We start from the raw sequence: 14,980 nt of genomic DNA, 5'->3' as shown, positions 1-14,980 counted from the left end.
CTGGCAAATCCATTTCACATGGATGAAAATTACATATCTATTTGATAGGGAAACACCAAACTGAGCCTAGTGATTTATTCCTGTCTAATAATCCTCAAGGTTTCTACTCAAACTAAATATTTTCCTACAACTGCTTAAGCTCATTTTCTTTCATTCTGCTTCAGTGGAAATAATAACTACTAACTATATTCTAAAACTCTTGGCACTAATTTGTTTCGTTAAGACTTTACTTACTTATTTATTTGAGGGCATGAATGGGCAGAGGATTTTTATTTATTTGAGAGCATGAATGGGCAGAGGAGAGGGAGAAGCAGACTCCCTACTGAGAAGGGACCTTGGGATCATGTCCTGAGTTGAAGACCGATGTTAACTGACTGAACCACCTAGGCATTCCTTGGCACTACTTTTCAAAAAGGTTTTTTGAGAAAATCCTTTTTGAAGAAAAAAAAAAAGGCTCTCCCTGTTCAAAGAATGAAACTGGAAATCTAAATTAAGTGACTTGGATATCTTGTTTGTTTATTAGATCAGGTGACTAGTCCTTTCCTTACTATGACTCTTGGAAAATCTAGGACCTCTTCATCTGCTTGTGCAACTAAGGTATGCCCCCACCTCCTCCCACTCCCAATTTTTTTCTCAAGAACCAGTCAGAGGACAATTTTGAAAATCAGAGACATTTAATCTAAACTGGCTGAATTGTGAAAGTCAGGGATAATAAAGGAAGGTGAACTTACACTTTTCATTTGTAAACCCCAGGCATACAAAAATGTGTTTTAATTTTTATCAAGAATATGTATTAATTTTATAAATTAAGAAAAATTTTAATGTAGAAAAACTGAAAAAAACAAAATTGTTCCATTTTTTAGTAAAGTATATATTTCTTAGTCTCCAGGTCTCTAAAGAGTATTAAACTAGGTACCAGGATCCTCTTATAACATGAAGAGCAAGAGATAAAAGAGTTAGGTTTGGGTTTGCTCTTGTGACATAATAAATATATGTTTGGTATCTGCCCCCTAGTTCCTGACACAGAGCTCCTAATACCCTTGGGATTTCCTGAGTGATAAGAATGATAAGTGCTCTTACACAGAGCTCCTAAATCCCTTGAAATTTCCTGGGTGATAGGAGAACTTTTTGTTCTAATGTATTTGGTGGGCTCCTGAATAGCTGTAGGATAGAGGCTGGTTACCAGAAAGATCAAATCATGACTTCAGGCTTAGAACTTTCCACCCTACTCCCCAATCCCCAGGGTGAGGAGAGAGGCTAGAGATTGAATTAATAATTTATCATGCCTACAAGCCTCCATTAAAAAAAAAATCTAAACTACAGGATTCAGAAAGCTTCTGGGCAGATGAACACATCCAATTCCAAAGGGACAGAAGCTCCTGTATTCAGGATCGTTTTGGACTTTTGTATCTCTTTATCTAGCTATTCATCTGTATCCTTAGTTACATTCAACTAGCAAGAATGATTGTCATAAAAATCAAATGATTTCCTCAAAATTATATGAATTTCAATAGCAAAACAATGCAATAATGATTGTCATTTCTGATACCCTTGCTAATGGAAATACTTTGCTAATAGATGTAGAAAATAAATTGAGATAAAGCACAGATGCCCACATACATAATTCAAAGTTATGTCAGCTTGATGTTGAATGTATTCCCAGGGAGAGCTTGGTGGTGCTACTCACTGGCTGGGGTACACACTGCCTCTATAATGGCTTGCTGCAAAACAAACACTGAATCTTATTTTTGCTTTTTGCCTTTTTCCACAAAGGCCAAAATCCTCTCTGGATTTCTTTTAGTTAGCAAGTACAAGTACTCATGTAGGTCTTTTGTAAAAGCAAAGAGGTGTATAACAAACTTTTGAAAAGGTGGAGATACCTGTATTCCATGCTGTCCTAAAGTTGAATAAATGAACCAGTAGACTATTTAAAACTGGAATAATAATCTAAACTGTGTGTGTCAGTATAAAGAAAAGACCCAAGTTAAACAGTATTTTTTTTTCTTCAAGCTGGTATAATTTATCAGGAGGAAAAACAACAGGGAATATTGAAACATTAATCTGAAACAGTCTAGACACTCTTCTATTCTAAAGATTATTTATTTGTTTGAGAGAAAGAGAGAGTGTGTGTGTGTACACAAACAGGGGGAGTGGTAGAGGGCGAAGGAGAAGCAGGGAGCCTGATGCAGGGCTTGATCCCAGGACCTTGGGATCATGACTTAAGCCAAAGGCAGATGCTTAACCAGCTGAGCCACCCAGGCACCACGACATTTTTCTATTCTAAAGAATAAGTTAGATATTTATTGAGAGCTATTTAAATAAAACATTCCCCCTAAAACCTCTAAGTTAACCCTGAATACTCAAATGCTGAAGTTTTTTCGGCTAATTCTGCCTCAAGCTTTACTTATGAATTTCTACTTTTGGCCAAAATGGTGTAACAAGAACTTCCTGGCAAACAAACAAAAAAGACTGACAAAATATTTCAAACAATAGTTTCAAGACACTAGATAACAAAGTCAGTGATCTCTGAAACATGGGAAACATGAGATAAGCCATAGGACTACCTCGGCTTACTTACTTTTATTTATTTATTTTTTTAAGATTTATTGATTTATTTGAGAGAGAAAGAGCATGCATGTGCCTGAGCCAGGGAAGGGGCAGAGGGAGAATAAAAAGGAGAGGGAGAGAATCTCACATAGACTCCATGCTGAGTACAGAGCTGGATGGGGGCTTAATCTTACAACCCTGAGATCTGAACCAAAATCAAAAGTTGGCCACTTAATCAACTGAGCCATCCAGGCACACCTACCTCAGCTTACTTTCTAAAGAGAGTTTCCATGCTATAGTACAGGAAGAAAAAACTGAGGCAGAACTTGGTAGACTGTGAGCTGAAGAGATAGAGATGAGAATCCAGGAAGACTAAGGCTGCTAGAGTTCATAGAACAGAGTACTGGAGAGAAAAGACCTGCTCACGGCATCCCGGATATTTGCAGAGGGTCTTCTGTAATATTCGGCCAAGTACTGATTGGTGCATGTGTGTAAGGGAACTATTCAAAGCTGAAAGAACCATCTGAAAGTATTAGAAAATGGTATCTAGAGTTCACATAGGGCCAAAAATAGTTCCTACTACCAAGATTCAAAAAATTGATAATTCAACAGGGCATAAGGTAGAGTATTCAAGAAGGCGTTGCCTCAGTTGTGAGAAATAATTAGCCTGAGACCAAGCATCACTCCACTAACTAAAAAAATCATAAAAGCAAGATCTGAGAGATTCAAACTATTTCTACGTAACTTAACTGCATCCAAGGATAAAATTCAAGAATGATTATAGGTATACAGGAATATCTAGATATAATATAAAATTCACAGTGTCTGACACCCAGTCAAAGATTAGATGGAAAGAAGGAGGAAAACATGACCCACACAAGAATAATCAATCAATTGAAACCTACCCACAGTTGAAACAGATATTAGAATTAGCAGTAAAAGAAAGTAAAAGTTATTAGACTCTATTCCATGTTTTTAATAAGTGAAAATACAGAAGGTATTTTTAAAGACCTTATTTAAGCTGTTAAGCATAAAAACCAAAGTGGATGAATCAAAAATATATACAGATTAGACACTGCAGAAGAAATTACTAATGAATCTGAAGGCATAACAATAGAAAATATTCAAAATGAAAAACAAAGCAAAAAAAGAATCCAAAAATTGAAAAAAGCATCAATGAACTGTGGGAAAGCTTCAAGCAGCATTATATATATAGGTAATAGGATGTCTCAAAGGAACAAGTGGTGGGGAAAATGGAAACAGAAAATATATTTGAAGAAATAATGGAAAAAAGCTTTCCAAATTTGATGAAGACTAGAAATTCATAGTTTCAAAAACTCAATTAATCCCAAGGAAAAGAAACATGAAGAAAATTACACCAAGGCCCATCATTATCAAATTGCTCATTTTAATAGAAAACCTAAAAAACAGCCAGAGGAAAAAAGATGCAGAAAGGAACAAAGATACAACATCACATTTCTTAAAGGAAACTGTGTGAGCAAAAAGACACTGAAGCAGTATGTTAAAGTACTAAAATTTTCTCAATCTAGAAGTCTATACCCAGAAAATATACTCGAAAAAAGAAAGGCAAAATAGACACTTTCAAACATACAAAAGCAGACCCACAACGTAAGAAATGTAAAAGAGTGGGCAGCCTGGGTGGCTCAGCGGTTTAGCACGCTTTCAGCCCAGGGCATGATCCTGGAGACCAGGGATCGAGTCCCACGTCAGGCTCCCTGCATGGAGCCTGCTTCTCCCTCTATCTGTGTCTCTGCCTCTCTCTCTCTCTCTCTGTGTCTCTCATGAATAAATAAATAAAATCTTAAAAAAAAAAAGAAATGTTAAAGAGTATGCTTCAGGCAGAAGCAAATGTTATCACATAAAAATCTGAATCTACATAAAAGAATGAAGAACATTGTAAATAGTAAGTATAAAAGATTTTTACTTATTCTTTAAAATCTCTGCAATGATAATTAACTGAGCAGATATAAAAATATATTATGAGCTTTACAATATCCATATAAAATATACATGACAAGAGCATAAGGGCCAGGAGAGGAGAAATGAAAATATTCCATTGTAAGTTTCTCACCCTGTATGTAAAGAAATATGATATTACTTGAAGTTAAACTATGATAAGTTAAAATGAATTCTATTAACCTTGTAACAGAACCACTAAAGTAACACAACAAAGGGTTTTAATAAGACAATAAAGGAGATAAAAGATAATAATAAAGATAGTACATTAATCCAAAGAAGGCAGAAAAAGAAAGAAAAGGGAACAAAGAATAGAACAGAAAACTAATAGCAAAATGATAGATTCAACAAAACAGTACAATCAAATTAAATGTAAGTGACCTAAAAGTACAATGAAAGGGCAGAGATTGTTGGGCTGGATAAAAACAGCAAGACCTAAATATATGCTGCCCACAACAAGTATATTTTAAATTAAAATATACAACTAATTTAAAATTACAAGGAAGTAAGAAAATATATCATGCTAATGATAATTGAAAGTGAAACAAGAAGAGAATAACAAAAGTGAAATGCTTTATAAATATGAGAAAAAGGTAAATTACAGAGCAAAGAATATTACCAAGGATAAAAGTCATTTCATCATGGCAACTAATTCATCTAATCACTGCAGAAGAAATTACTAATGAATCTGAAGGCATAACGATAGAAAATATTAAATTTGTATACCCCTTAGAAGAGAATTTCAGAATACATGAAGCAAAAAATAATAAAACTAAAATGAGAAATAGATAAATCCACAATTATTATCAGAAAAATCACTATCTCTCACTAATGAATACAATAAGTACACAGGAAATCAGCAAAAATTTAATAGACTTGAAGGTCACTATCAGTCAACCTAACATAATAAACATCTATAGAACATTCCATCTAATGACAGAAGAATACATGCTAAAATCCATTAAGTAACCTCATAGGATTGTGTTAGCAAAAACAATCTTTATTTTTTTTAATTTTTATTTATTTATGATAGTCAAAGAGAGAGAGAGAGAGAGGCAGAGACACAGGCAGAGGGAGAAGCAGGCTCCATGCACCGGGAGCCCGATGTGGGATTCAATCCCGGGTCTCCAGGATCGCGCCCTGGGCCAAAGGCAGGCGCCAAACCGCTGCGCCACCCAGGGATCCCACAAAAACAATCTTTAAAAAGAACAAAGTTGGAGGACTCACACTTCCCAGTTTCAAAACTTAGTACAAAGTGACAATAATCAAAACAACGTAATCCTGGCTTAAAGACAGACACAGAGGGACGCTTGCGTGGTTCAGCGGTTGAGCATCTGCCTTCGGCTCAGGGTGTGATCCTGGGGTCCTGGGATCCAGTCTCACATTGGGCTCCCTGCAAGGAGCCTACTTCTCCCTCTGCCTGTGTCTCTGCCTCTTTCTGTATGTGCCTTTTGTGAATAAATAAATAAAATCTCTTAAAAAAAAAGACAGACATATAGAATTAATGGATCAGAATGGAGAGCATGGAATAAAATGTCACATGTACATCATATGACTTTAAACAAGAGTGGCAAAATCATTTAGTGAGAAAAGGATAGCCTTTTTAACAAATGTTATTTAAAAAACTAAATATCTACATGCACATGGACACTTACTTTATGTATATACAATAATTAATTCAAAATCAAAGACCTAAACCTAAGAGTAAAGCTCCTAGCAGAAGACATAGGGGAAAACTTCATGACATTAGACTTGGCAATTATTTCCTGAGTACAACATCAAAAGCACAGGCAACAAAGAAACAATAAACTGAACCACATCAAAATTAAACATTTCTATGCATCAAAAGGCATAATCTACAGAGCAAAAAAAACAACCTATGAGAGAATGGAAGAGAGTATTTGTAAATCATGTATTTGATGAGTAATTTTCACAATATATAAAGAACTCCTATAAATCAATAAAAATGAAAAAAAATGGACAAAAAACTTGAATAAACATTTCTTCAAAGAAGATATACAAATGGTCAATAATCACACAAGATATTCAACATAACTAATATCACTAATCTTTTTTTTTAATATCACTAATCTTTAAAGAAATACAACTCAGAAACCACAATGATATGCCACTTTACTCCCATTAGGATAGTTATTTAAAAAACAATAACAACCAGAAATAACTGTTAATGTGGATATAAAGAAATTAGAAACTTTATGCAGTGGAACTGTAAGATGATGCTGCCATTATGGAAAACAGTACAGTAGTTCCTCAGAAAAATTGAACATAGATTTATCATTTGATCTAGCAATTCCACTCCTAGATATATATACTCAAAAGAATTAAGAGCAAGGCAAACTCAAACTGGTATTTGTATACTGATGTTCACAGCAGCATTATACACCATAGCCAAAAGATAGAAGTAATCCAGGAGTCCATCAATGGATGAATGAATAAATAAAATGTGGTTTACGTATGCAGTAGAATATTATGCAGTTTCATAAAGGAATGGAATTCTAATATATGCTACAACATGGATGGACATCGAAGACATTAAGCTAATGGAAATAGGCTAGACACAAAAGGATGAATATTGCATGATTCCATTGGTATGAGATAACTGGAGTGGTCAAATTCATACAGACAGAAAGTAGAATGGTGGGGCTTGGTGGGAGACATGGAATCACTGGATACAGAGTGTCAGTTTGAGATGATGAAAATTTCTGGAGATGGGTGATGGTGATAGTTACTCAACAATGTGAATGTACTTAATAACATTGAACTGTACATTTAAAAATGTCAGGGGATGCCTGGGTAGCTCAGGGGTTGAGTGTCTGCCTTTGGCTGGGGTTGTGATCCCACGGTCCTGGGATCGAGTCCCACATCAGGTTCCCAACAGGAAAGCCTGCTTCTCCCTCTGCTTAGGTCTCTGACTCTCTCTGTGTCTCTCATGAATAAATAAATAAAATATTTTTAAAATTAAAAATAAATAAAAATGTCAGAATGATAAATTGTTTTTTACCACAATTTTTTAAAAATTTAATTATTACAATGGTTTTATGTTATGTACTTTACCACAGTTAAAAATAATAAGCTAGAGGTGCCTGGGTGGCTTAATTGGTTAAGCATTCAACTCTTTTTTTTTTTCATATTTCACATATTCTCATTTTATTTTATTTTATTTTTGGTTTTCCAAGTACCTTTTTTTTTAATTTATTTTTTATTGGTGTTCAATTTGCCAACATATAGAATAACACCCAGTGCTCATCCCATCAAGTGTCCTCCTCAGTGCCCGTCACCCAGTCACCCCCACCCCCCGCCCACCTCCCCTTCCACCACACCTAGTTCGTTTCCCAGATTTAGGAGTTTCTCATGTTCTGTCTTCCTTTCTGAAATTTCCCACTCATTTTTTCTCCCTTCCCCCTTATTCCCTTCTCAAGGTCATAAGACTGAGCCCTACATCAGGCTCCAAGCTGAGTGTGGAGCATGTTTAAGATTCTCTCTCCCAGGATGCCTGGGTGGCACAGTGGTTGAGCATCTGCTTTTGCTCAGTTCGTGGTCCCAGGGTCCTGGGATTGAGTCCTCTAAAGGGCTCCCTGCAGGGAGCCTGCTTCTCCCGCTGCCTATGTCTCTGCCTCACTATGTCTCTCATGAATAAATAAATTCTAAAAAAAAAAAAAATTCTCTCTCTCTCTGTTCCTCCCCCTGCATGTTCTTTCTCTCTCAATAAATAAATAAAAATAAACAAGCTAGTGTATTGCTATTGGCCCTCTACAGCCCATCCCTCCCATTGATTACAAAGGAAAACTCTGGGGAAAATATAAAATCAACTACTTGAAGACTCTGAAAAGTAAAATCAAACAAAGGAGTCAAATATGAAAAAGTGAACTGCACAAAAGTGAGTTTCCTAAACTTTTCTCTCTTGCTCTCTTACAACTTTCCCTCAAGTGTGCACCCCAATCATGATGCTTCTCAATGAAGACTCCTAAAACTCCAATAGAAACCTGCCTTTTAGACCACATAAACCAGAGAACATCCCCTTTCAGGCAGGAAAGTATGGGGGGAATCCCAAAAGTGACAGCCCCCGAAAAGCAGATGTCCTAATTCTGTATATGATCCCATATAAGTCTCAATCTAACCACTGCACTGTGCATGCACATGACACCCCTAAACCAGCATAGCTAAGGCTTAAAGAACTAGGCTTAGAGAACTTGAACCTAAAAATGATAAGATGAAATTCACATTCTAAACCTAACCAGGTTGATTGTCTGCTAAACAAAAACATTAGCATTCTCCAGAGAATTACAAAAGAACCCAGAGTCTATGCTACATAGCATTCACAACATCCATGATGAAATCCTAAATTACCTGACACACAAAGAAGAGAAATTTGTCACCCACTTTATGGGAAAATATACTCAACAAACACCAACTTAGAAATGAGCCAGATATTGGAAATATCCAACAAATATTTTTTAAAAGCAATATTATAATTCATATGCTCCATGAGGTAAAGGAAAATACACTTGAAATGATTTGGGGAGGTGATGGAAATAGAAATGTTTGTTGTTTGTGGTAATGTTGATTGTAGTAATGATTTGATAAGGGTATACTTATATTTAAAAAGATGAAATTGGGATCCTTGGGTGGCTCAGCCAGTTAAACATCTGCCTTTGTCTCAAGTCATGATCCCAGAGTCCTGTGATGGAGCCCCACACCGGGTTCTGCGCTCAGTGGGGAGCATGCTTTTCCCCCTCCCTCTGCTCCTCCTCCCGCCTGTGCTCTCTTGCTCTCTCTTTCCAAATAAATAAATAAAATCTTTTTAAAAAATAAAAATAAAAGAGATAAAACTGTATACTTCAAATAGTGTCATGTAGGGGCGCCTGGACTCACTTGGTTAAACATCTGCCTTCAGCTTGGGTCATGAATTTGGGGTCCTGGGATTGAGCCCTGCATCAGGTTCCCTGCTCAGGGGGTAGTCTGCTTCTTCCTCTCCCTCTACCCCTTCCTCTTGCTCATGCTCCACCCCCCCAAATAAATAAAATCTTTTTTAAAATAAATTTTTTAAAAATTATAAATAAATAATGTCATTTATTGTATGTACAGCTCAAGAAAGTTGTAAAAAAAAAAAGTAACACTAATCATACAATCATACCTGTGCCAAGCACAAGGCAAATATTATTAATGATCATTTTACAGATTAGGGGACTTAAATTCAGAAAAATTAAGTATTTACCTAAGATTACAAAGCTTAACTAGGTCCAGAATTCCATGCAGACTTTTTTACTTCCAAAACTATATTATTTCCTTATCTGAGAAAACAATACAGTGTTACTCAATTTACGAGATATTAGGAGGAAACACATAGCAGTGAGTACAGCTTGCATTTTCTCTACTTTTTCCACACAGCAAGTCTGAGAAATCCAAGAGAAACATTATGTACAGATGGTACTGTATGGGTTAACCCAATTATAAAATCTGTGAAAGATATATAATCAATACATGATGATCTGTAATATTTCCCAATGCTTAAGCCAATGTTTATTATATTCTTTTAATAAATATCCCTGCATTAATCTCAAATATGTTTTTTTTTTAATTTTTATTTATTTATGATAGTCACACAGAGAGAGAGAGAGAGAGGCAGAGACACACGCAGAGGGAGAAGCAGGCTCCATGCACCGGGAGCCCAACGTGGGATTCGATCCCAGGTCTCCAGGATCGCGCCCTGGGCTAAAGGCAGGCGCTAAACCGCTGCGCCACCCAGGGATCCCTCAAAATATGTTCTTAAAGAATGTTCCATTACATGAAAACACATTCATGATATGCTAAAAATAAAAACAAATCACAAAAAGTATTAATGTGTTATTTTTATTTTTTAAAGATTTATTTATTTATTTATTCAGAGAGAGAGAGAAAGAGAGACAGAGACACATGCAGAGGGAGAAGCAGGCTCCATGCAGGGAGCCCGATGTGGGACTCGATCCTGGGTCTCCAGAATCACACCCCGGGTTGCAGGCGGTGCTAAACCGCTGCGCCACCGGGGCTGCCCAATGTGTTATTTTATTTGTTTTAAAATGCATATACCTACAGAGAAAAAGATTGGAAAGATACATAAAATATATCTATATTGTATTTAATTTATATATACATATAAAATATTATGTGGATGATAATGGGTGATTTTAATTATCTTTTTCCTTCTCTGAATTTTCCACATTTTCTCTAATAAACAAGTAGTGTTTCTTAATATGGAAAAACAATAAAAGCTATTGTTTCAAAGTATAACAATAAACAAGAGGGTCCTACTTGTTAATCCAAGATGGATTATCTTTGCTTTCTATTTAGATCTGAGGACACCTGTCTTACAAGGTACAATCACAATCTAGTACCACTCAACCACTCACCTGTCCAACTGCTTTCAAGTTATAGCAGACAATGTCCTTATTGGCTGCTGAAGTTCCATAAAGAAGTGCCTCAATGAGCCAGCATATCCCCAGGAGAAGGTCAGAGACGCTCAGATAAAAGAGGGGCCTTATCTGTTAAAGCAACATCACTTCATAAATGATGTAGTGAGGAGAATGTAACAATTATTTTTATGTTATACCTCTCTAGGAGAAACCTGGGCATCATTTTTCTGGGGTCTCTATCATTGGTGGATTGTGGGGAACGTAAAGGAATACACCAGGTAGTAAGGGATTTATTATTGCAAATAACCCTACTGTCCTGGAATCAGACTACTAATGGGTAAAGATTAGCATTGGAACTTCTTACTCATAGACACATTCCTTCTTCAAATACAGTAACAAAGGAAAGTATGGACAAATAAGGGGCACCTGGGATAAATGTATGCCTTCAGCTCATGTCATGATCCCAAGGTCCTGGGATCAAGTCCCTCATTGGGCTCCCTGATCATGCTCTGCCCCTCCCTCTGCTCATGCTTGTGTACTCTCTCTCTGAAATAAATTAATAAAAACATTTTTTAAAAAGATTTTATTTATTTATTCATGAGAGGCAGAGAGAGAGAGAGAGAGAGAGAGAGAGAGAGACAGAGGCAGAGACACAGGCAGAGGGAGAAGCAGGCTCCATGCAGGGAACCCAATGTGGGACACCATCCCAGGTATCCAGGATCACACCCCAGGCTGACGGTGGCACTAAACTGCTAAGCCACCGGGGCCACCCAATAAAATCATTTTTTAAAAAAGAATGGACAAGTAAGAAATTTTGTGATGGGAGACATGCCACAAATAGAAAATTAAAAATGCTCTCTAGTTGCACAGCCAGTATCTTCTAACAGGAAATGAGATCACCAGCTGAGTGTTTAGGGATATGGTTAAGGACTCAAAATAAAAATTTTGTTTAACTTTAACTTGCATTTTTGTGTTTTTTTAACATTTATTTTATTTATTCATGAGAGACACAGACTGAGAAAGGGAGAGACATAGGCAGAGAGAGAAGCAGGCTCCTCGCAGGGAGCCCCATGTGGGACTTGATCCTGGATCCGGGGATCACGACCTGAGCCGAAGGCAGGTGCCCAACCACTAAGCCACCCAGGCCGTCCCTTAACTTGTATTTTGTATTGTTCTTTTCATTTTTAAAAAAGATTTTATTTATTTATTCATGAGAGATACAGAGAGAGAAACAGAGACACAGGCAGAGGGAGAAGCAGGCTCCATGCAGGGAGCCCGATGTGGGACTCTATCCCGGGACTCCAGGGTCAGGCCCTAAGCTGAAGGCAGGCGCTAAACCACTGAGCCACCCAGGGATCCCCTGCTCTTTTCTTTCTTTCTTTATTTTTTTAATTTATGATAGTCACACACAGAGAGAGAGAGAAAGGCAGAGACATAGGCAGAGCGAGAAGCAGGCTCCATGTACCGGGAGCCCGACGTGGGATTCGATTCCGGGTCTCCAGGATCGCGCCCTGGGCCAAAGGCAGGCGCCAAACCGCTGCGCCACCCAGGGTTCACTGTTCTTTTCTTTATTGAAAAAATTGTAAGATATTTAAAGTGTGCAATGTGATGATTTGATATATGTATCAATTGTGAAAGGATTTCCCCAAGTTAACACAACCATCACCACACACATTTACTTTTTTTTTTTTTTTTTTTGGTGAGAACCTTTAAGTTCTTCTCTCTTAGCAAATTTCAATTATACAACAAGTTTTATCAACTATAGTCACCACATTACACATTTAGATCCTCAGACCTTAATCACCTTCTTTCCTCAATGAAAAACTCAGAGTAGGAAAAAATATCAGTAAGAATTGTATGTGCTACCTTTCAATTTCTGACTCCATCAGTAAAGTCTGTCTTTCTTTGTCAATTTCTAGTATTCTTCTTTTTAGACCTCCCTACTCCCACTTCTCTAAAAGTAGTATTGGTTCTCCTACAGAGAAAATTATTTAATATTTATTGAGAGATATCAAAGAGGACCTACAGTGAAGAAATATACTACACTCATGGATTGTAAGACCTAAGATTACATAAGTGTTGGTTCTCTCTAAATTGATATAAAGATTAAATGCAGTCTGAATTTTACCTCAACATATTTTCTTGTGGAAGTTAACAAGCTGGCTCTACCTCTGAAAAGGAAATATAAGATGTCAAGATAAACAAGACATTCTTAAAGAAAAAGGAGAAAAAAGACTTGTACATATATCAAAGCTTAATATAAAGCTGGAGTGCAGATACTGTGGTAGTAGCACAGGGACAGGCAAATAGGCAAATGAAACAGAATACAGAGCTCAAACAGACCTAAGCATATATACAAACGTTTGATACATGATAATAGTGGCTTTTTAAAGAACATTTTAATTTTTGTTATTATTATTATTTTAGTAATCTCCATACCCAATGTGGAGCTAAAACTCACAATGCTGAGATCAAGAGTTGTAGGCTCTACTGACTGACCCAGCCAGGCACCCTGAGGTGGCTTTTTGGATCAATGCGAAAAGGATAGTCTTTTCAAAATGATGTTGCAACAAATGGGATCTATATGGATTTAAAAAAAAAAAGTGGACCCCTACTTTCTATCTCACACTCAAAAATAAGTTCCAATTTAAACAAATAACTAAATATGAAAAGCAAAAACCATAAAAAAAATTTTTAGATAATAGAGGAGAATGTCTTCAACTTCTGGGCAGGGAAACTTTTCCTAAACAAAACAAAAAGACTCTAATAAAGGAAGTAACTGAAAAATTCAACCAGTGAAAAAGAAAAATGTGTCAAAAGACACCATAAAAGAAAGTGAAAATATATGCCACAAAATGGGAGAAGATTATTTGCAACACATAAAACTGACAAAGGACTGATATCAACACAGTATTAAAAACAAAAACTCTTACAAAACAATAGAAAAAATGGGCAAAATATATGAACAGGTACTTATGAGGAAATCCAAATGGCCATAAACATGGAAATATGCCTAACCTTATTAGTAATCAAGAAAATGAAAAATTAAATCCACGTGAGGAAAAAATTATACAATCATGGCAAAAAATTTTAAAGTCTGACAATATCAAGTATTAATGGAAACATGAAGCAATAAGACCTTTCATGCCCTACTGGCACAACCATTTGAAAAAGTTTGGCATTATCTAGGAGATAGCATCTCCTACAGCAATTCTGTCATTAGGTTAATATACTAAGGAAATGTTTGCATGTATGTATCAGAAGACATGTATAAGATCGTTTATAGTAACACAGATACATGAATTGTGATATGTTCATAATACAGAATGCTAAACATCAGTGAAAATGAAATGAAGCAGAGCTTTACACAACATGAATAACTCTCACAATGACAAAAAACAGCAAATCACAAAACAATATATATTTAAAAATACATACAATAGTAGTCCATTTGCAAAAAGTTCAAAAATGAGCTGAACTAAATTGTTTAAAGATATATACATTACAGGCAAAACTGTACATAAAAGCAAAGAAATTATGGTCGTAAAAGTCTGGATAGTAGTTACCTCTAGAAGTGAAGAAGATAATTGTGACCAGTAAGGAGTACAGTAGGTTTGTAATTTCTATTTCTTGTCTCTAGTGATTATAATCATTCTTTAAACAGTAATACATGTTTTATGCTTTCTAATCCACATCTGATATATATCACAAGAAAAAGTAAATTAAAAATTTTTCTAAGTTATTATCACATACTACTTAATATAAAAATTAATCTCACCTGTACAAAAGGGAATTTTTCTCATACCTCTCTTCCGAATGAGAGGAAAGCTAAGATACTACAATACCCTGCAAATAGGGATGCTTGGGTGGCTCAGTGGTTGACCATCTGCCTTCAGCTCAGCAGGCCATGATCCTGGGGTCCTGGGATCAAGTCCTGCATCAGGCTCCCTATAGGGCCTGCTTTTCCCTCTGCCTATGACTCTGCCTCTCTCTGTGTGTCTCTCATGAATAAATGAACAAAAAAATCTTTTAAAAAAATCTTTCAA

The 14,980-nt window shown here is 36.2% G+C and overlaps 1 protein-coding gene across 10 annotated transcripts in view; it reads right to left on the bottom strand.

Moving 5' to 3' along the window:
* Window positions 1-14,980, bottom strand: part of TMEM116 (transmembrane protein 116) — a 166,167-nt gene that overhangs the window by 123,016 nt on the left and 28,171 nt on the right. For 9 of the 10 annotated variants that reach the window (XM_041728544.1, XM_041728543.1, XM_041728542.1 and 6 more), the window contains exon 4: window positions 10,932-11,063. The exons of the other annotated variant lie outside the window; for it this stretch is intronic. In XM_041728544.1, the coding sequence (XP_041584478.1) occupies window positions 10,932-11,063 (132 nt within the window). The remainder of the gene's footprint in view (window positions 1-10,931; window positions 11,064-14,980) is intronic. 10 annotated transcript variants of the gene reach the window in all.

Source organism: Vulpes lagopus, chromosome 14 (genome assembly GCF_018345385.1).
Source record: "Vulpes lagopus strain Blue_001 chromosome 14, ASM1834538v1, whole genome shotgun sequence".
NCBI classification, from domain to species: domain Eukaryota; kingdom Metazoa; phylum Chordata; class Mammalia; order Carnivora; family Canidae; genus Vulpes; species Vulpes lagopus.
Note: the sequence above shows the minus strand (reverse complement) of the source record. Positions and strands in the feature narration are given on the sequence as shown.